The sequence below is a fragment of the Dermacentor variabilis genome, chromosome 8 (genome assembly GCF_050947875.1).
Source record: "Dermacentor variabilis isolate Ectoservices chromosome 8, ASM5094787v1, whole genome shotgun sequence".
Classification (NCBI taxonomy): Eukaryota; Metazoa; Arthropoda; class Arachnida; order Ixodida; family Ixodidae; genus Dermacentor; species Dermacentor variabilis.
This window is the reverse complement of record NC_134575.1, coordinates 154,818,131-154,841,092: the sequence shown is the minus strand read 5'-3', so window position 1 is coordinate 154,841,092 and position 22,962 is coordinate 154,818,131. Positions and strand designations below refer to the sequence as shown.

The 22,962-nt window shown below is 48.3% G+C and overlaps 1 protein-coding gene across 1 annotated transcript in view; it reads left to right on the top strand.

Annotated features, from left to right (window-relative positions):
• Positions 1 to 22,962, top strand: part of Nup154 (nuclear pore complex protein Nup154) — a 280,785-nt gene that overhangs the window by 242,638 nt on the left and 15,185 nt on the right. Inside the window, exon 9 of the mRNA XM_075703099.1 lies at positions 5,055 to 5,420. Coding sequence (XP_075559214.1) covers positions 5,055 to 5,420 — 366 coding nt within the window. The remainder of the gene's footprint in view (positions 1 to 5,054; positions 5,421 to 22,962) is intronic.

Here is a 22,962-nt window from a genome sequence, read left to right as displayed (position 1 = left end):
CCACGCGGCGGTCTCGCGAGATCTCAAACAAGTGAGAGCATCATTGCAAGATGGCAGCCAAACACGCCGACAAGGTAGCTCCGCGCCTTTATTTTTCTAAAAACGACTTGAATTTGTTGCGAGACGTAAAGGAGTGCAACCCCTCCGAGGACAACATGCGGTATAGCACTTCTAGGCATTGCGAAGCTCCGATCAGCACAAGAACACACTTCTACGTGTTTTGCACGCCAATCCAACTCGACTGGCCCGGCTTTGATTTGTCTTGGATTCCAATGGCTGCAGCAGTGTTTATACTTGGCGATAGATGGCGATACATGGTGGCTTTTAGCGTGCGTCACGTACGTGTAGCTAAAAGCGTTCCAGGTGCAGTGCGTGTATAGTACGTAGAGCTTTCACATTTGCGTGCGTGAAGTCTCTGTGTACGTGTAACTAAAACTGTCTAATAAGCGCTACTCCACCGACGGCCGCTAAAGAGAACAGCCCGCAGTCACACGATTTCTCCCTTTCTCTTTTAGTGCGGAGGCGCAGACGCGGCGCCAGGCAGCGCAGAGGCCGCGACTGGGCACGAAGAGTTTGAAGCGGTAGCGTTTTTGTTGCTTTTGTGCTTTTCCTCCTTTTCCGCGTGCCATCAGACGGAGTAGCTGCTGTGCTTCGAGCCGCATCCTTTATGTTAGACGTGGGCGACGGCGAAGGACCACCACCAGCGGCTGAAACGCTGCGCGCGCTCAAAGTTCTAAGGCGTCAGAAGGGTTTGGGTGCTAGCTAGTTAGTACGGATCATTCATATTTAAAACAGCACCAAAAAACGCGGACAAGGGACAAGGCGTGCTATAGCCGTAGATGAAATCAGCGACGACACATGCACGTGTTTTTATGGATTTGAACCAAGTCTGCTAAGTGACCTGACAAAGAAAAAGAAGCAGAAGGACATTAGAGACTTTTTCTTCAAGAAATAAATGCTTTTTACGTACATGTGCCTGAGTGAGTTCACATCTAACTCTTTAATTTAGCTAGTTTTAATTGTTTCGATGATACGGCTAATACGAATACTTTTCGTGACCCCATGAGATTCGTATCATCGAGATTCCACTGTATAAGGGTTGGTTATTTTCCGCACATTTCTCTGTCACTTGATTAATAGTGTGAATTTGGTCTATTGTTGAGTAGCCTTTACGGAATCCTGCCTAGTCCTTTGGTTGACAGAAGTCTGAGGTGTTCCTGATTCTATTTGCGATTACCTTAGTGAATGCTTTTTAGGCAACGGACAGTAAGCTGATCTATCTATAATTTTTCAAGTCTTTGGCGTCCCCTTTCTTATGGATTAGGATTATGTTAGCGTTCTTCGAAGATTCCGGTACGCTCGAGGTCATGAGGCATTGCGTGTACAGGGTGGCTAGTTTTTCTAGAACAATCTGCCCACCATCCTTCAACAAATCTGCTGTAACCTGATCCTCCTCAGCTGCCTTCCCTTTTTGCATAGCTGCCAAGGCTTTCTTTGCTTCTTCCGGCATTACTTGTGGGATTTCAAATTCCTCTAGATTATTCTCTCTTCCATTATTGTCGTGGGTGCCACTGGTACTGTATTAATCTCTATAGAACTCCTCAGCCACTTGAACTATCTCATCCATATTAGTAATGATATCGCTGACTGTCTCCTAATGCATACATCTGATTTTTGCCCATTCCTAGTTTCTTCTTCACTGCTTTTAGGCTTCCTCCGTTCCTGAGAGCATGTTCAATTCTATCCATGTTATACTTCCTTATGTCACTGAGCACGTGACATTTCCTTGACAGCAGGTATTTATTCCTGTGTCAAGAAATAAAACGCTCCGTTGCTAGTGTGCCTACGGGGTTGTCTCGTGTCTCCTTCCTTCGTTCGTTGTTTTATTTGGCGCCTTCGTTATAATCATTCCTTATGTCACCTGTCTTACGCTTGTTGATTACGCTTGTCGTATTCACACGATTACACAAACCACTGGGCTTGTTAAGGGCCGAAAACACAGCCCGAACACCGGCGAGTCCCACCGCCTTCTGAATCTTGCGTGACACGTTGTGCACACGTGAGACTACGGCATTTTTTGTCCTGTCAGTTTTCTTAGGTGGCACAGCACTGTTCCTTTGAAGTTCACACTGCAGGGTTTCCGCAAGGTTGCATGGAAGAAAATTGCAAAAACTAGCTTCTCTCAATTGCTTGATTTGCGAGGCAAGGCTCTGCACAACTCAAAGAGAACACGACCGCAAAACTGCGTTCATGGCAGGGAATGCAACGGCGCGTTGCTCTAACTCCGAGTGGTTAGAATTTCACAGAAGTCGTTTCTTAACCAGGGGGCATTCACCAAGTAGGCGAGCTCCAGGGTAAAGTTCAGGTCTACATCAGTGAAGCGCATGTGGCCATCCACCGGAACTTTCTTGGTGAGAGTTAAAGCTGGAAACATTTTGTGAAATTTTGAAAATAATTGTGGATGGTGGCAGTGAAGTCTCCAAGAATTTTGATACCTCCCCAGGCGCTTTGATGAGTTAAGGGTCATCGATGTCCAGCAAGGAAAGACCTTTTTGAAGGTAAGACCGTATACATCACTGCCAGGTTCCTCTCTTTGTCACAGTCACTCGAAACGGAAGGGAGTCCTTGTGAGTCTTCACGGTGAAGGCAGTGAAGCGCATTTCTTTGGCAGCTTTAACGGAAGTGGCCAGCTTTGACAAACCTGTCTTGTCACAAAGCTCCAGTGCTTTCTTTTTGGCCTTGGATGGTGTTCCTTCCATCCAAGGCCCATTCCAGGCCTGCCCAGGGCGGTCTGTGTCAGACGTAATGGTCACCAGGGCCTCCCCTCTTTGCCTGGTTGTGGAGCTTCTCTTCTTGTAGCACTAAGTCAGAAACGGCAGGCTGCTTGATTCTTACCAGGAGGGCATCAATGCTTCGGGTGGGGTAGCTGTGTTGGAGGTGGTTCATACTGCTGCGAAAAGTTCAATCTTTTCCTGCCTCAGGGCATAGTGAATGCCTAGGTAAGGCTTTCGCAATAAATTCAGTTGCAAGTAGTGCTCTGTATGTCCTCATTTTTTGCTCCGCCTATGTTTTTTGCACTTTACCTGCCTTAAAAATCTTGCCGTACCAACTAGTTCAGATACACACCCTAGTACTGCGTTATGCACCTGCTCAAGCAGCTGTGCTCCTCACTAAGCTCAGAAGCTCCAAGTGATCAAGCTTGGGTGGTTTGCCAAACTATTGGGTCCTATTTCCAACACACCTTTAACACCTGATGCAATGCTGCTGCTTCCTAGCATTATAACTTCATGTCCAGACTGCTGCTACAACCTATTTCTTGGTAGGTAAAGAAATGGCTGTTTCCAAAGGAACTCCGCCGTCTGTGAAGCGATGCGCAGGTCCTTGTGGACAGTCGTCAGGGCCCTGCCTTGCGATTCTTCTTCTGTATTCATTTTTACACTAGCAGCCAGTGAAAAACTTTGCCTTACACCAAGCCTCTGATCGGAGGATGCGACACATTCTGTCACCGTGTCCTTTCGATTATGTGAGTCCACCAAACAGCTGTAGAGCATCTGGCAGTAGTGCTGAATTCTTGAGAGTGAATGTGTACAGGCAAGTTCTTCAGTTACTAAAGAGTGACACAAACAAGCAAAGAGTGAAGCAGGACGTATGGTAAAGCCCTTATAGTTAGTGAGTGCATTGTTGGTAAGAGGACTAAGATTTACTGCTTGGATTGATTTCGTGAATATAGTACATTGGACAAACACTGCACTATTTAAAGCTCCTTAAGGAGCACCAGAACGTATGAAAGACCCGGGTGTTTCTTGGAGTTGGCAAACACGACTTGTGTGTGCACTGCAGAATTTATGTGGGCAAATATATCATTTTGTTACCCAGATGGATGGATGCACAAAATAAACTAAACGTGTAGCATGCCAATGGCGAGCCCATGTTGTGCAAGTCAGCCCTCAGTAGTTGAGAATTTTCGTGGTTAGGTTATGTGAATAGGTTTCATCGTGGCAGCTTTCCCTGTTTTTCTTGCATATATTTTGTCTTTGCGAACTGACCTAACTGCGATTTATTGTGTTGTTCACTTCCTTGCCTTGTGCTACAAAATATTAGACCATATGCCAGAATAAACTCTAATTTAATTATTTGCACTTGCATTTTATCGCTCAACTTTGTCTTGTCCAGTTATTTCTCTTGTTCTGTTGACTGCTTTGCAGTTTTTAGTATATAATCAAGTTTTTTTCCGACGGGGCCTGATGAGTGCGAATAGTACGAAGTCATGGGAATGTATTGAATGTGCAACATTCCATTGATCTAAGATCCTAAAACGTGTGCTCTGGCTCATTGTTGCTGATGTTTTGTGCAACCCGAGGCCGCTAAGTGCGACCAAGGCAACTTGGTGCATCCCAAGGGAAACAAAAAAAGAGCATAGGATTCACCATTCACGATTTCGTTATGGTGTGGCAGTAGGGAAGGCAGGCTCACACAATTTTCACAACATTTATGGATTGTGAAGGCTTCAAAAAATTTCAAGTTCGCATTGTTCGTAGTGAATGGGTGCGATTTAACCGTAAAAATACCGAAGAGGAAAGATTAGCAGCAACAGACAAAGCGGAAAGAAAGACGGCACTGTACTCTGTCTATCCGTTCTGGCCATTGCTGCTAATCATTCCTCTCTGGTATTTTTGCACTATGAAATCATGTCATTCAGCAAGCGCCAACTTGTGCAAGAAAATGTTATTGTGCATTCTTCATAGTTTTTGCCTCAAGCTGTGCTCTTGGCAAGCCTTGGTTACGGTCATATTTCTTTCAGTGTTGAGCTGCTAATCGAGCCTTTTAACGAGTATGCATGCTCACGAAGTCTTATCATTACTACATCTACCCATTTGGGCTATGTAGAAGCGCCTACAGGAAAATGGCGTCTGTAAATAATAGCACTTGGATGTTGAACAAAATTTGCACATGCTTCTTTTTGCAATGCATTCAGTGCTGCTTCCTTAAAGTTCAGTAATGTACCAAGCAGCCCAGTTCATCACGCTCCTGATGTTGTTCTGCTGTGCTTGCAGGCAATTCGAGACATGCTGTCCGAGCTACGTGCCACCAGCGATGGCTCCTCCTACGAGACCCTGCTTGGCCTGGCACTGCGGTCAGATGACGAGACGTTTCATGCCTCGCTGTACGACTGGCTTTGTGAGAGTGGTCAGTCTGCACGCCTGCTGGATGTACGCAGCCCCTTTCTGGAGGCCTACCTACAACGTCGGTGCGATGCGGCCGACCTGCTGTGGAAGTACCATGAGCGGGTGGGCAACTACGGTGCGGCTGCGCGCATCCTTGCCAAGCTGGCAGACCGACCGGGTGCCGATGCAACCCTGGCTAGGCGCCTCGAGTACCTGGCGCGGGCCATCGTCTGTGTCAAGAGTACCCACTTTCAGGTTTGTGCATGTGCCGTAACGCAGCCGCATTTGCTGGCGATGTGCAAGGTTTTCACATCATTGACACTGGTGTGGCTGCGTCATTCCGACAGCACTCGAAGCGAGTAAGGCCATTGCAGCGGCATTGTATTTTAGCTGAGTTTCTCATTTCTGCCTGTACACTCTGCTGGTGTGCTTTACCAATGCTCCCAGATTCCCAAGTCCTGTTCGAAGGCACTTTTTGTGGACCTGCACTCGAGGGCTGGCGTGTATTAGTGAGGATGCTGTTACATGCAATGTTGGGTCATCTCGAGGTAGTTGGCCAGCCTGCCATCACCAAGGTGAAGCAATTGTTATTTGGCTCACTGCTCTGATACACATTGCTAGTTGCCAACTTCAGTGAACTCCATCCTAGAAGTGCTATGTAACCCTGTGTTTTATGCCAGAATGTGAAAAAGATGAGGGCTCACCGGCTGGGTGCGTTTTCTGGTTGTTGTAGACACTTCGAACACGTCCACCAGAAAAGAAATACTGTTCTGCGTAAAATTTGCACGTCTTTCCTGAGGCTAGGAGGGGCCTGAATCTTATGAGCTGAGGCATAGCAATATACTGGGTGTCTTGGTTTTATCTTGTTATACATTTTTGGTGTGTGGCAGTTTTTATACATGGCATTATCTTTTGATTGTAATATCCTTATTTCATATTTTGTGCCTTTCCTTTCTTCATATTGTGTGCCTAGAATGGGTCTCATGATAGAAATTCAAAGTGTCTACATTAGTTAATCAATATAATGTGATGATGCTGTCCAGACCTTGTCATCCAACCCTTTGTCCTTGTAAAGCACAGTGTAATGACAACAGTATGCTGTGGCTGTTCATGATCTCTTCTCTGAGAAGGAAAATGTAAAGAGAAGCTTCTGTTTGAGCGAAAAGTTAGTCGATGATTTTGCAGGAAATAACAAACAATTATAATTGGTAACAACTTGTGAGGGACTACGTGCCCTTGATCTCCTTGGCATGTCACTAGCTGAGTGTGGCCACTACAGAAGCCTATGCTCTCCTAGAGCATTGACGTGGGCTAGCTAGTACGTCTAAACAGCGCAAGGGTTTAGCCAACAACAATAAACTTCAACCAATATTTATCTTCGAAGGTAATCGAACAGCACTTCAGACAAGACGAAGTATAGACGACAGACACAGTGCCAGCTAACGACCAGTCTTTACAAAATTTGGTGCTGCATTAATTGGTTCATGCTTAACAACTGGATACTGGTAATCGCAATTCTAAGATGGGATAGAAGATACACGGAAGCACAGGACAAGCGCTAACTCGCAACTAAATTTTATACTGAAGACTTCGCCTACTTAAGCACGCAGCAGACCAGGATCACACAAGCACACTGCCCATCAAGCCAACCAATGCATCCTATCAAGAAGCATATAGATTACAGCATCATTTCCAAAAACTGCTTTTCTTTGCAACCAATGCATCATATTGTTACACACGAGGTGTTTAATGCAAAACCGGATGAAGCTGGTTGATAGGCGCGGTTGTTGAAGAGCGGTCTCGCGGCAGCTTGGCTAACGTCGTCCTCTTCTTTCTTTCATCTGGTTGTCTGCGCGGCAGGCGTGGTTCATGACAGCTTGTGACATTTCCCCGCTGGCAGACGAAGCCCACCGGGCGAGTCAGTCACCTTGTGGGTTGTAACGCCTCAGACGCGCGACGTGTGTCACTTCAGCCTTGGCCGAGCGTCGTCCACTGCTCGTGAGACGCGCAATGCGGTAGTTTACTTCGCTGAGGCGCTCCAGAATAACGTAAGGGCCGACGTAGTGGGCGTAAAACTTCTGGCACAAGCCACGCTTGCACAGCGGCATCCAGAGCCACACAAGGTCACCAGGATCGAAGTAAACGTGGCGGTGACGCCTGTCATAGCATATCTTGGACCGGTCCTGCGATGCTAGGGTGCGTAGTCTAGCGAGACGTCGCACTTCTTCTGCTCGACATAGGATCTCATCAATTGATTCGTTGTCATGAGCGAAGTAGGGAAATATGGTGTCGAGGGTTTAGCGCGGCGGACGAGCATACAGAAGGAAAAATGGTGAGTAACCAGTGGTCTCGTGTCTCGCGGTATTGAAGGCGTAGGTAATGAAAGGCAAGATACTGTCCCAATTTTTGTGTGCTGAATCGACGTACATGGACAGCATGTTGGCAAGCGTTCTGTTTGTGCGCTCGACCAGACCATTAGTTTGTGGATGGTAGGGCATAGAATGGCGGAAGCTACACGAACACAGACGAAGGGTTTCTTCAACCACGTCCGCGGTAAACTGTCGCCCACGATCGCTGATTACTATGCGAGGAGGTCCATGTCGGAGTATAACGTTAGCCAGCAAGAAGTTAGAAACTTCTGTAGCTGTGGCCGATGGCAATGCGGCGGTCTCACAATAGCGGGTAAGGTGATCTACGCAAACGATAACCCAACGATTACCCTTGGAGGATCGTGGAAAAGGGCCCAGAAGATCTATACCAACTTGCTCAAAGGGGACGCTAGAAGGGGGAACTGGTTGAAGCAGGCCATGTGGCGCTTGTGGCAGACGCTTGTAGCGCTGGCATTGAGAGCAGCTGGCGACGTACCGTTCGATATCTTTCCGCATCTTAGGCCAGTAAAAACGTTCTTGAGCCCGGTAGAGTGTACATGTGGAACCAAGATGACCTGAAGTTGGGTCATCGTGCATGGCGTGTAATACTTGGTGGCGAAGGTTCTTGGGGACATCTAAAAGGTAGCATGCACCGGTGGTCGAGTAGCTCTTCTTATACAGCGCGCCACCATCATGTAGGCGAAAGCGACTGCCTGCAGGTGTCTCCTGTGCTGCCGCGAAGAGCAATTGTAAGCTCTCGTCCTTATGCTGCTCGGATATGACGGTACCCATATCCGGAAATTCCGGGGACACAAAAGCGATGTATTCATCAAAATTGTCCGCATCACATTCAGTTGTTTGAAGTGGCATCCGAGAGAGACAATCAGCGTCAGCATGTCGCCGGCCACTTTTGTAGCAAATAACGAAATCGTATTCCTGTAGACGGAGGGCCCAGCGCGCTAGTCGTCCTGAGGGATCCCGCAGATTCACAAGCCAGCATAGCGAATGATGATCTGTTATCACAATGAAGGGGTGCCCATAGAGATACGAACGAAACCGTTGCACGGCGAAGATGACCGTTAGACACTCTTGTTCGGTGACTGTGTAGTTGCGCTCGGAGCGGCTCAAGGACCAGCTAGCGTAAGAGATCACGTGCTCACTGTCGCCAACACGCTGAACTAGCACAGCACCGATGCCTATGCCGCTGGCATCGGTGTGAATCTCAGTTGGTGATGAAGGATCAAAGTGGCGAAGAATTGGTTGGGATGTCAACAGGAACTTGAGCTGGCGAAACGATGAGTCACAATCTGCAGTCCACGCAAAGGGAACGCCTTTTTGGAGAAGGCGTGTAAGGGGATGAGCCATGTCAGCAAACCGGGGAATGAATCGGCGAAAATAGGAGCACGAGCCCAAGAAACTTCTTAACTGCTTGACAGAGTTGGGTACTCTAAATGCTTCTACGGCCGCAGTCTTTTGTGGATCTGGTCGGATGCCTTCTTTAGTGACCAGATGGCTTAGCACAAGAGTTTGTCGTTCCCCAAACCGGCACTTTTTTGAATTGAGCACAAGACCCGCTTTCTCCAAGCAGTTCAAGACCAAATCCAAACATTTGTTGCGCTCACTAAACGTTCGCCCGAAGATCACAACGTCGTCTAAGTAGCACATGCAAACTTCCCATATTAAGCCGCGTAATATCGTGTCCATGAACCTTTCGAACGTTGCGGGCGTGTTACACAACTCGAAAGGCATCATGTTAAATTCGAATAGTCCGTCGGGTGTTACAAATGCTGTCTTTTCTCTGTCGTCCTTGTGTATAGGAATTTGCCAGTAACCTGACCGTAAATCGATTGAGGAAAAGTAAGATGCAGCAAAGAGACAGTCGATGGCGTTGTCAATTCGTGGGAGCGGATATACATCTTTCTTAGTAACGGCGTTTAGGCGAAGGTAATCAACACAGAACCGCCACGTACCGTCTTTCTTCTTCACCAATATCAAGGGGGCTGCCCAAGGACTAGATGATTCTCGAAAGACTCCTTTGCATAGCATTTCTTGGACCTGATCGTTGATTTTCTTGCGTTCTGACGGGGATACACGGTAGGGTTTTTGTCGGATTGGCTGGGCGGCTCCTGTGTTGATGCGGTGACGAGTTCTGGACGCAGGAATTGATGGCGGGCCATTGTGCTGCGCAAAGTCGAATACCAAGGTATGTTTCGTAAGCAGGGCCATCAAAACTCGACGCTCGTGATCGCTGAGTGACTTATCAATCATGGAAAGTATCTTAGAGCTCCCGGGGCTCGAGACACTGGTTGCTCCTCCATCGGGGAGCTCTGTAAGTACTGCCACCAATAGGGGCGAGTCTTCCTGAAACGTGGCAATCTTTAGGCCTTGAGGTAGCACTGCTGCTTCAGTGGAACAGTTTAGCGCCCACAGCGCCGCGCATCCATTGGTCACCGAGACCACGCAGTGCGGAACTAACACGTTTTTCTTGAGGCAGTTGCGATGTACAGGTTCCACTGCAGCATCGAACAAGATAGGAGTCGGAGATGAACATGCGACGGCAACACGCATCGCGGATAAGGCGGGCACAACTGTATCCTCAGACATGCACAACACACTCTCCGGGCAAGCTTCACTTTCTAAGAGCACAGGTGAAACACTGGTGTCGACACTAAGTTCTCCCGTCCGGCAGTCAACATTCGCACCACACAATTGCAAAAAGTCAATCCCCAGAATCACGTCGTGCGAGGAGCGAGGAAGAACAGTAAACTCTGCATTAAAAACTTTCCCACCCAAAGACACATCCACGCTACTCACACCAACCGGGTATAATGATTCACCACTGACTCCACGGAGACTTGTGCACTGGTCCCAACGAAACATAACCTTGCGTCCCAGAAGGCCTTTAAACCCCACACTCATGACCGAGACAGTTGCTCCTGTGTCGACTAAAGCCATTGTAGTGACCCCATCAATCAGTACATGAACCTTATTCTTTAGCATGAGAATAGTGGGAGGCATTTGAGTCGGCAGCACACATTTTCCAGCGACCTCACCTCCATCGGCCGCGCTGGCTAGTTTCCCGGCGGGGCGACACGAAACGGCGCCGAGGCGATGGTGACGTGAATCGCGGCCGACGGGATGGTGATCGGGAGGCTCGGAAGGCTGGTGGTGGCGTCAGAGTACGGTCGGAGGCAGGGGAGCGGTAGCGGTTCCGGGTTCTTTCTTCGCCAAAGTAGGTCTCCTGGGCGGTGCATCGGTCCTCTCGAAAGTGGCTTCCTGAGGTGGAGTCTCCTGGCCACTGAGTGCGCAGTGTACGACCACTAGACCGCATAGTCGGCGCTGACGATCCGTAGTTTGATGCTCGGCGTCGGCTACAGTACCTAGCTATGTGGCCTGGCATGCCGCAGCAGTAACACACTGGCGAAGGGCGAACTTCAGAATGCGGATTGAAGTATTCTGCCGAAGACATCGGTTGAGGGTAACGAGGCTCTTCCCCTTGAAAGTCGTAGGTAGCGGCGAGTCTTCGGGGACGAAAGTTGCGTGGGCGTGGGTCAAAACGTTGAGGGGGCGAATCATTGCGTGGTGGTTCGGTCGTAATGTAATGCGATTCGTCTCTGGAGCCGTTAAGATCCGTGACGTTCACCGAGTGGTTCCAAGGAGCCGAAGGGGGTTCCCAAAGAGTGTCACGGAAAACGGAGGAGCTGCAACGTGGCGCCACATAACGTGCCTGTTCGTCATGTCGCTGGAGCTCCTCGCGGACTATCTGGCGGATGGCGGACGAAAGGTCTGGGAGCGGAGGACTCGTGTCAACACTTGCTACGGTCGCTACATTGGCCAGCCGTCCAAACTTTGGCGTAATTCGGCGAGTCTTCAGCGGCTCGAACGTACGGCAGTGCCGTATCAGTTCTGATACAGTGTGCAAGTTGTTTTTACCAATGAGGAAGTTGTACGCGTTTTCCGCTACAGTTGAATCCCGCCACAACGAAATTTCCGCGACAACGAATAATTTTTTATTCCCCGCGAGTATCCTATAAGAATTAATGGCCTAAATTTCTCTGCACAACGAACCATTTTTGCAGAGCGTTTCCGCTTCAACGAAATTTTCGCGTTCAAAATCGAAACCGAAACTAGTTTTATTGGCGAGAAGTCCAAGTCAAATCCAAAGCCACATTAAGCATGAAATCACGTGATTGCAGTTCCGCCATTTTGGCTTTGTGTCGTGGTCGCGTTGTTCACTCGCTGCCTTTCTCTTCGACAACGACGAGTTTTCATCCGCAGGACACGATGGCAACGCAAGTGAAAAAACGCAAAACTCTTTCCCTTGAGCAAAAAGCTCAAATAATCGCCCAAGCAGAAAGCGGAAGGAAGAAAGCGGCAATTGCTGAAGACTTCGGAATTCCTGCAAGTTCGCTGTCAACGATTCTAGGCAATAAGGACAGCGTGAGAATGGCACTTGCTTCAGGCACATCCTCGAAGCACAAAAAGGTGACGCGGCCCCTCCATGAAGAGTTGGACAAAGCAGTGCATGCGTGGTTTGTGGAAGCACGAGCCAGCAACGTCCCCCTGTCCGGAAGCATCGTCCAGCAGAAAGCCTTGAACTATGCATGCCTACTTGGCATTGATGATTTTAAAGCCAGCATTGGCTGGCTAAACCGTTTCAAGGCCCGCCATAACATCGTTGGAAAAGTGTTGTGCGGCGAGTCAATGTCAGCAGACGTGGACGGAGCAGCTGCTTGGAAGGCGAGTGAACTGTTTCAGGCACGCCGGATTTGCCGAAGGTCGACCCGTACACTCTGCTGGCCTAACACCAGGCGTTACAGACGACGACGAAGAGGCGTCACCGGCTCCGGGGATCGCGGCCGCCTGGAAAACGCTGGGAGAAATAGGAACCGTGCCGCCTAATCTCGAGCTCGACGAATACATCGGCGCTGACGCTTGTGTTGTTGTTCACGAAGATGTGAGTGATGAGCAGATCATAAAAGCTGCCCGGAATGATAAGGACTCTTCCGATGAAGAAGACGACGACGTACAGGAAGCGCCGGCTGCGGCAACCGCCGTACAGGTGATGGACGCTTTTGATGTCATCAGGAATTTCGTTGCTGTCCGAGACGACGATGTTGCAATGGGTTTGCTGACCGAGTGCGAAAATCGCGTGACGGCGTTGCTCGCCGTGAAGCGTAAGCAAACCAAGCTTACAGATTTTTGGCATTAAACGCCTTTGCTGCTGCTTGGGCAATTCTTTCTGCGTTTCACGTCAAATTTTTGCGATAACGAAGTTCCGCGAGAACGAATTTTTTTTCGTGCACCGTGAATTTCGTTATAGCGGGATTCAACTGTATTCCTTTTACCACGTGCCCCACCTTATCTTCCTCTGTCATTTGAGGGTTGACAGTTCGGCACAGCTTCAAAATTTCTTCGATATAGGTAGTGCATGTCTCGCCTGGTACCTGAGCTCTCTGGGCCAATGCGAGTTTCGCACGATTCCTCTTTGCGTCCGAGTCACCGAAACACTTTTTGATCTCCTCAACGAAGCGTGTCCATGTAGTTAGCATGTCCGCGTGGTTGTCATACCATACCAACACCGTGCCGGCCAAGAAGAAAACAACGTTCCTAAGCTGACTGGCAGCGTTCCAGTTAATGTATTGGCTTACCCTTTCGTAATGGGTTAGCCACTCATCCACATCTTCCTCTGCCTTCGCTGAGAACGTGCGTGGCTCTCGGTAGTGCTGGATAGGGACTGGGCTCGCCGAGGCACTGCTGGTGAGGGTATTTTGCTCTGTGGCCATGATTGAGCGCGACGGCGAAAGTCCGGCGAGGCGACGGCTTCAGCGTAGCTCTTGTGCTGGTGGCTCCGTTGTAGGTCGTGGGAGTTACCCCGCACAGCTCCACCAAATGTTACACACGAGGTGTTTAATGCAAAACCGGATGAAGCTGGTTGATAGGGGCGGTTGTTGAAGAGCGGTCTCGCGGCAGCTTGGCTAACGTCGTCCTCTTCTTTCTTTCATCTGGTTGTCTGCGCAGCAGGCGTGGTTCATGACAGCTTGTGACAATATTAAGAAGCGTGTAGATTACAGCAGTTTTTTAGTTGTTAATTCAGTTGTTAATCAGTGTTTATTGCACTTGAGTGACAATACAGTAGAATCTCGTTACAACTAACTTTGCGGTACCACCAAATTTAATTCGTTATTTTGACCTATTGTAGTACTGAAAAACAATTAGTTTCATGTCAGTAATGTAACACAATGAAAATTATGTACCTTTGCAGTAGGTGCACGTGTTCGTACATAAATAATAAATGAAAATGCTGCACACAGTTTGACAACAATTTTGTGCTTGAAGAAGTCTGTTATCTTCTGGCGAGTAGATAACAAGCATTACAGGACGAACACCTCCACCTCCTTGGCGTTCCCATGAACTTCCTCAGGGACATCATTGCAGCGCCCAAGGAATGATCAAGTTTTCTTGAGAAAAACTAGAACATTCGAGCTAGAAACTGTCTCTTCCTCTTCCTGCGTCGATCCAGTGTTGGCATTGTCTTCATCACTACTATATTCTTCTTGCTCACACACTAGATTCACAATCTCTTCCCCGGCGAGCTCCACAGATGTAGCCGCCACGCCGTTGCCATCAATGTAATCTTTGAACATCACCGCAGTGTCTACGAAGAGCTTCTCGGTAAGCTCCTTCCACAATTCTGGGTCGAGCTACTCTTGTGTCCTCACTGTATCATGGCATAGGTGAAGCCTTCAAATGGCCTCCCTTTCACCAGCGATTGCCAATTGTGCTTGCTTCAATGTTTCACCTGTAAGGATTTTGACCTCTGGGCGAATATTAATTAATCGGGAGGCGCAAAATGTTTCCGAAATTCAGCCTTCACACATCTGACGATGCCCTGGTCCAAAGGTTGGAGCAAAGAACTACCATTCGGGAGCATGAATTCCAGTTGCACATTGCTCCATCGCCCGTTCACTGTATGTGCCAAACAGTCATCATCGATTAGAGGAATTTTTCTCGCTTTCTCCTTCATTGTATCGTCGAGCTGCATTAGCCACTGTGCGAACAAGTCTCGCGTCATGCACGCTTTCTTGTTGGCTCGGTAGTCGCCAGGCAAGGAAGCATCAGTGGAGGTGCTTGGCAGGCTTTGCCGACAGATGCCCGTGGCGTTGCAGCAGAACGGAACCGCCGTGCGGAGACATGACTTCTTTCTGCACTTGTCACTTTTGACAGGATTCGTAGTGGTCCTTGAAACTCTCGCGAACCCTGGAGTTTTAAAATAGCATTTTCAAGCCTTGAAAACCCTTAAATTTCTTCAAGTCCTTAAATTTCCTTAAATTTCGTCAATAGCCTTTTGTTCAACCAGTTTTAAGCGGATGCCTCTTGAACGCCTGACAACTACCGCATTTACACTATTGTAAGTTAACTTGAATGTACCATATTTACACGATTGTAAGTCGACCACTTTTTTAAAATTTGAAAGTCTGAAGTTGGGGGGTCGACTTACAATCGAAACCAAAACATTGGCGCCGCCAAAAAAGCAAGACCAACGGGAGCTACAAGGTAGTTACGATTTTATGTTTGCTCTATGGCCCTACCCGTATCTTTTCGCTATCTCGCGTGTTTGTTCGCTTTTTCGGAAGGGTTTTTCAACGTTTTTGAGAGTTTTACAGCGCACTCAAGGCGGAGAGGGGGGGGGGGCGGTGTCGATAGTTGATGGAAGCGCCGCTGTTCCTATTTGTGGTGGCACCCTCAGAACGGCGGCGCTTGCGGGGAGCATCGGTAGTTCATGGAAGAACAGGCACCGCTCGCGGGTTTCTCTTTTCCTGTTGCGCTTAGCTTTCTTGACGAAAGTGTTTGACGCGCTCCACTTGACTGCCGGCTACGTGCTACTTCTATGCTTCCCCAGTCGTCATGAGTGCTGCAGGCCCACTAATCGTTCAGCACTCGTTCACAGCAGCGTTCAAGAGGGCTGCCATCCTTTATGCCGAAGAAACAAATCGCTGCACAGCGGGCCGCAATTTCTGTTTCTGAACAAGTGGTGCGAGAGTGGCGACTGCAGCGAAGCGAAATTTTCACCTGTGACGGCAAGTGAGAAATTTCCCACGTGCCGAAGTATGGACGCTTTCCGGAGCTGTAGGCTAAGCTGGCGGAGTACGTCACTGAAATGCGTGATCGGTCCCTGTCAGTGAAGTGTGACATGGTCATGTAAAAGCCCGGACCTTCGCCTTTTAAGGCCCTGCTCCACCGTGAGTACGAGTGGCTGGCGGCAGAATACCACGAAATTACGCCAGCCGGACCTGTAAAAAGAGCCTCCCTGACGGCTGCGTGTGGTTGGGTGCATTCGGCGTGGGCTGCTGTTCCACAAGATGTCGTGGTGCGGTCGTTTGCCAAATATGAAATTTCGCTGGACCACAACGCACTGTGGGACCGCAGTAACGATGACGATGGCAGCACTAGTGAAGACGAGTGACCACGTCCAGTGACCATGTCAGCTAATAATGAATTTTCGTTATCGAATGCGCCCTCGGGTATGCTCTCCTTTTTTTTTTTTTCCTGTCACGCGATATGGGGGGTCGACTTACAATCGTGTAAATACGTAAGTCTATCCCCACATATCGCCTGACAGGAAAAAAGAGCACACCCAAGGGCGCATTCAATAATGAAAATTTATTACCGTATTTACTTGCATAATGATTGCACTCGCGTAATGATCGCACCCCTGAATTTTGTCGTCAAAATGCGATTTTTTTTTATTTCCCATGTAATGATCGCACCCCGAACTTGCCGCAGCGATATGTCGTGTGCCAAGTCTAGCTAATATTGATAGCGCTTACCATCTGTTGAATGCTGCGCGTACAACTCAAGACAAACCAAGCGGTCTGCACGCACCAAACATTCTTATGTAGATGCCTCATTTCATTACTTTCATCACTTTCCGCACTTCCATGACTAAATGAAAGCTACAACCAAACTTGCATTTATTATATGTAGGCTTGATAATATTTGTGGTCAACAACAACAAAAGAAAGACGCCTTTCAATTCTCATCTGCACTCGTGGGCATGCAACAAATCGCGAGCGGCAACGATAGTAGTCTCGTCTACACTGATACGTTAAAAGTGTACCCTATTCATACGCCGATGCTTGTAATACAGCTAAGATATTCACCCATCCTTAGCGGAAACGTGCCATATTAGGATAGTAGTGAAGACAAATGCCGCAGTTTCCGCAGCATGCCGGCCATGTGTTTCTATGTCACTGGCAGCTACGCGCGCCCATATGTTTCTGTCCCCTCAATGTGGACATGGCTACGTTATTGCCGCAAGCTTGCAGATATTAACATTCATTATTGATACTGAAGAAACTGTTTCAATGCACGTAATGTACTCACGAGAAGAAAAAAAACATTGCGTTCGGCGCGCTCGGCTTGCTGCGCCAGCCGCCATTTTTGTTTTGGTGTCCCGCAGCAAACGTGGGACGAAAAAAATGTTTGTCTTTTCGCGGGAAATTTAACCCGCGTAATGATCGTACCCCTGATTTTGCGTCAATTTTCTGACAAAAAAGTGTGATCATTGTGCGAGTAAGATCACACTGCGAGTGTGATCATTATGCAGTAGGTAGTAGCTGACATGGTCACTGGACTACTCGTCTTCACTAGTACTGCCATCGTCATCGTTGCAAGGGGCCCACAGCGCGTCGTAGTCCAGCAAAATTTCACATTTGGCAAACAACCGCACCACGAAATCTTGCAGAACAGCAGCCCACGCCAAATGCACCCAACCACACGCAGCCATCAGGGTGGCTCTTTTGACAGGTCCGGTTGGCGTAATTTCACGGTCTTCTGCCGCCAGCCACTCGTACTCACGGTGGAGCAGGTCCTTAAAAGGCAAAGATCCGGGCTTGTTTCATGACCACGTCACACTTCAGTGGCAGGGACCGATCACGCATTTCAGCGACGTACGACGCAAGCTTAGCCTACAGCTCCGGAAAGCGTCCAGACTTCGGCACGTCGGAAATTCCTCACTTGCCGCCACAGGGTGAAAATTTCGCTTCGCTGCAGTCGCCACTCTCGCACCACCCGTTTAAAAACATCGAAATTGCGGCCCGCTGCGCAGTGATTTGTTTCTTCGGCGTAAAGGATGGCAGCCCTCTTGAACGCTGCTGTGAACGAGTGCCGAATGATTAGTGGGCCTGGAGCACTCATGACGACTGGGGTAGCATAGAAGTAGCACGTAGCCGGTAGTCAAGCGGAACGCGTCAAACTACAGAGAAAGCTAAGCGCAACAGGCAAAGAGAAACCCGCGAGCGGTTTCTGCTGTTCTGTGAACTACCGATACTCGCCGCAAGCGCCGCCGTTCTGAGGGTGCCGCCGCGAATGAAACAGTGGCGCTTCCATCGACATCCCCCCCCGCCCCCCATGAATGTTGTATTCAGTGTAAAACTCTCAAAAATGTTGAAAAACCCCCCAGAAAAGCGAACAAACACGCAGGATAGCCAAAAGCTACGGGTACGGTCATAGAGCAAACATGAAAATGCAACTACATTGTAGCTCCCGTTGGTGTCGCTTTTTTGGCGGTGCCATGTTTTGGTTTCGATTGTAAGTCGACCCCCCCACTTCAGATTTTCAAATTTAGAAAAAGTGGTGGACTTGCAATCATGTAAATACGGTACTACTTGAGCCATCAAGTCCAATCAGTGTCTGTAGCCACAACACAGTAGCTGGGTTACGGCAGCAGAAACAACCTTCATTGTGGGAAACGTGGTGTGCGGATAATTGCGGTCGCGTCTTTCACAGCTGCAGTATGCCGGGAAAGCGCACATTCCGGCAGTCGTGGTCAAGCAGTGGTGCTCATGAGGATTGGATTTCTCCGGATATGTAAAACTCGCGTTGAGCAAAGTGGAACACACGTGGGGAACCCTTCGACGTATCATCAGTGGGTGAGTCCGCTCTTAAGATAACAGGAAAACTGCAAAACACATTGAGAACACGAAAGCAATCACAGCGCACAGTACCGTGTTGAGCTACTTGACAAGTGTTCACGAGCAATGCATCGGGCCGACTCCGTTGTTGAATGTGAGCAGCCTGTGCAAACTGTGCACGCTGAAAAAAAGCACACGAATGTGTGACCTACGTGGAGATACTGTGGACCCTGAAATATGTAACGTCACACTATTCCTACAAATCGTCATTACACATAGGGGAATGGTTAAGGGGGGACGCGGGGATCAGATCGCGAAAATCGCAAAAAAGGTCGATTTTTGGCAACGACGCGTTTCGGTATCTGCAATGCCTAATATACATTGTATCAAAATGGTTTACCTGAAAACGCACTAAAAGTGCCCGAAAAAATTAATTTATGAGTTCGTAGGCCGAGAAAACAGCTTTAAATCGCGTATAATCACCGCAGTTCGCGGAGCCCTAACTCGTCTTTCCCGCCACCCACGGAGGAAGGACCGCCACCGAACGCCGCCATCTTGGTATCGTTCGAAAGCTCGAAGTTTCGCCATTCCCTTTCTGAATTCTTCGGTCGTCGCCATCTTGTAACAAACACAAAAGAAGCGCGGGTTGCTAGAGGCGGTCACACGGGCCCTGCGATGAAAGCGGGCCTCCGATTGGTTGCCGTACGGAAAGGCGTCTCGCCATTGTTTGCTGCTGCAGCCATAGCTGCAGCGGGTAAGCTGGCAACCACAGCGGACCGCAGTTGTCTGCTTTGAAAACCACGCCGGCGTGTTTCTTCGTTTGACACTCGCAGAATTCGGATTTATGAAGGCTCCCAGGTCAGTGATGGATCGTCGCTCGTTCGAAAAGAACTTTTAAATGAAGCATGCCTTCGGAAAACGGAAGCGCAAGCCTCCTACGGCGAGAAAAAGACGGCGGCCAGCGGGAGAAGCGCAGAACCCAACTGAACACGCGGATAACGTGCCGCGTTATCTTGCACCGTGCGATTCCAGCAGCGAAGCCGACAATCGCCCTGTGACATCGACACTGATAACCAAGCCACCGGAAGACGTGCCAACGGAGACTCTCGCACCTGTGCGTACGGCCGCGCGAGTGAGCAACCGAGATCGCGTTGTTGGAGGCGACGCGGGTCGAACGTCTCCATCGCCGACAGAGACGGTGTGCGTTTCCGATGCATCGTGCGACAGGGACACGCAGCCTGCGAGTGAGCCCCAACCGTCGACGAGCTACATACTGTATGGTGACTCAAGGCTCACCAGACGAATCGTCGCACGATTCAGACGCGCCTCGAGCCGCGTTTTGTGCCAGCGGCGACTGCAGAAGCGCAGGCATGCAGCGTTCGCGACTCCCTTCGCGCAGTGTCCGCGACTGAGCGGAAGCAGCAATGCCAAGAACAAATTTCGGCCCCTTGTGACTGTGAGTTCATTATTATGCCTGTTTCCGCGATGAACTCTTTGATCGCTAAAACTCTGTGCCCAAGATGCCAACAGCGTTCTGCGGGTGTACACTGCGATACCAGGCTCGGTCTGGCAGTGAAAATGGTGGTCATGCACTACTCCAGACGGCACAAGAAAAGGATAAAGAACGCCTGAAGAAGGCATCCAAAGCCCACTAAACAATGAGGCAAAGGTGTAAGAAGATGCCTGACAGCAATGATTCAAAATATTACAGCCCTGGTGCTTTTGAATAAATTTGCAGTGCTGTTAAAACTTTGCAGCCAGTTTTCTCAATTGCATTCTTTTTGTCAATCACCTCGCTCGTGGAAAGCGTAGCACAACAATGGCTAGACAGATTTTGGCCCAGTTTGTTTTGCTGTGATCCACAAGCAGTGCTGTACTTAAAGACAGTCTTGAAATGTTTCTTTATCTTTCCATTATTTAATTATTTCACAATTACTACATGGCTCCATGCAGTGAAGCACAGTCATGTGCATGTTATGTTGAGCAAAAAATTATAAGCGCTTTAAAGAAAAAATCTAACAGTGTCTTGATGTAGATGAGACATCTGTGCAAACATACAAAGTATTCCCTGCTCCCTATCATGTCTCGTTACTGTGCCAGGCTTTCCACAAGCAAGGAACTTATAAATTCTTATAAAACAAAACCTAATTAAGATATTCTAATGAAATTTTAGATTTGTCTTTTTATTGCAATGTGCAGTGTGTGTGCCAAATTTCAGCCCTTTCTGTCAAGAAACAAAAAAGTTAATTCTGATCCCCTCCTCCCCCCTTAAAGTGTTCCCAGATAGTAATTTCCTGTGGCAAAAAGGAATCTGCCTACGTAGTGTGCCATGGTCTGAGAGCATTTTTCATCTCGTGCCTCCAACAGGAGCAGCCTTGTGGTTGTGCCATTCTGTTTGACAAGTCTTTGAACAACTACCTGCTGAGATAACAGATGGACATTCCTTTGTGGTACTGGAGCACAGTACCCAAGAGATATTAACCACAAGATATTACACATCAGTGCACTGCTGAAGACCTTAAGGAGAAATTTCTGCATGCCTTGGCAGATTTGCCGCTGGTGAAAGCTGTCCGGCTGTCTATGGATGGCCCCAACATAAAGTGCTTTAGGGGAATGCAGGAATAGCTGCAGCAGAACCATCGAGTTTAGTGTTTGGACCTGGGCACTTGCAGACTTCACACGACGCTTAGGGGGTGGGTCTTGTTGCCGGCTAGTGGGGCATAGGGAATCTTCTTTCAAGCCTCAGTGCCATTTTTCATGATGAGCCAGCACGAAGGGAAGACTTGTCTACAGGCCAAATAACATTTCTTCTCAGCTTTGTTGCTCATCGCTGGATAGAAAATGTTGCTGAGATCGAACGTGCCATTGCACTGTGGAGTGACGTGAAAGGGCACATGGAATGCGCAAAAAAGAGAGAGGTGAACTTGCCAAAGTTTGCATCGTTTACACAGGGTTTTGCCAGGACCCACTGCCAAACTGAACTTTGCTCTTGGCATTGCGGTGATTCTGAAACCATTTCTCACGGATACCAAATGGACAAATTACTGATGGTTTTCTGAAAAGAGATCTGGAATGTCTCATGAGGAAACTTCTTGCAATTCATCAAGTGCTTGGTGCTGGCAGCTTCCACAGGAATTGTTGGTATGCTCAAAATGAATCTCGTAGACCCATCGACACTTACATTGGGCATGCTGCTGACAAAGCAGTGAAAGCCGCAAAGGTGAGCGCCAAGGATATATTTGCCTTTAATGCAAACAGTTCCTCATAAGCACAACCAAGAAAATTCTGGAAAGGAGCCCGCTGACATGCCATCTAGCCTGTCATTACTATAGACCCTTGCCAAACAGGTTTCAGGGGTCTTACACGGCCATTGCAGTTAGACGATTGGGCGAGCGTGAGCACGATTCTGTGCTTGGCAAATACACAGAACTTACAGTTTGATAGACAGCATAGACGATCGGTTCTACCTTGAGCTCATCCTGCGTGCACTTGTGGTGAGTTGAGGCAGGCAACCGTTGAAAGAGGCTTCAGCATCAACCGTCAGGTCAAAAACATGAAGGAGCTCTCGTATGTGTGGCAGCGAATCGTTGCAATGCAGTAAGTAAGGCTGCAGTGGCATCCTGAACATTGGTATAATGAAGGAGTTGCGTAGATCTGCCTCAGCCGCACACAACCGCTATCGGGCCTACTTGGAGGATGAAAGAAAGCAAGTGATCGAGCAGTCAAAGGTGTCAACGAAGAATCTACGAAGAAGAGGCTGGAAGTAAATATTGCCGATTTAACAGCTTGTGCCGGCAACTACACTGACCAGGCAGAAGCCACAAGCAACATCACCTTCATTGTGAAAGCCTAAATGGCAAAAGAAAACACTCCCAAGCTTGCAGAAATTGATGACGAGCTGGAAGGGAAAGCTCTCGAGTCCACTGTTTCAAAATGGGCCTCTCTCTTTTTTTTTTGTGTGTGTGTGTGTGTGTTATGCAATACGCCTAGATGGTGAGGTGAACCAGTTTAACTCTTTCCCTACCATGCGGAAGCTAGGTGTCTTTTGTAGGTTACACTTGATATTTTTTCCTGAAGGAATTACTGCACTCAGTATTTTATGTAATACATAAACAAAAATCAGAATGAATGCACTTTTCAAGCACAGTTGTTTTAATCATGAGATGTATGTCATGAAAAAGATATAAATTACCAGAATCAAGATTGTGGGATAAAATTAAAGTTTGTATCTGGTAAGAAAAATATGTAACAAAAATTATTAAATATACTAAACGTATTGCCTTCTAATAGGCACTTTCTCCGAAAAAATCAATATTTTTATTGAACAGGTATTCCGCTACAAAAATTTAACTGCAGCACTGCAGTCGGGCGTGCCAGGCTGCAGCCGCCAAAGTTCAGGGTGGCTTGCGTCGTCGCCGCTCTCAGGGTCAAAGTTTGACGAAAAGGCTGCATCCTCAGACTCGCTGCTGCTCGATCCATTGATAAAATCGGCTGCAGACACAGCAGCATCAC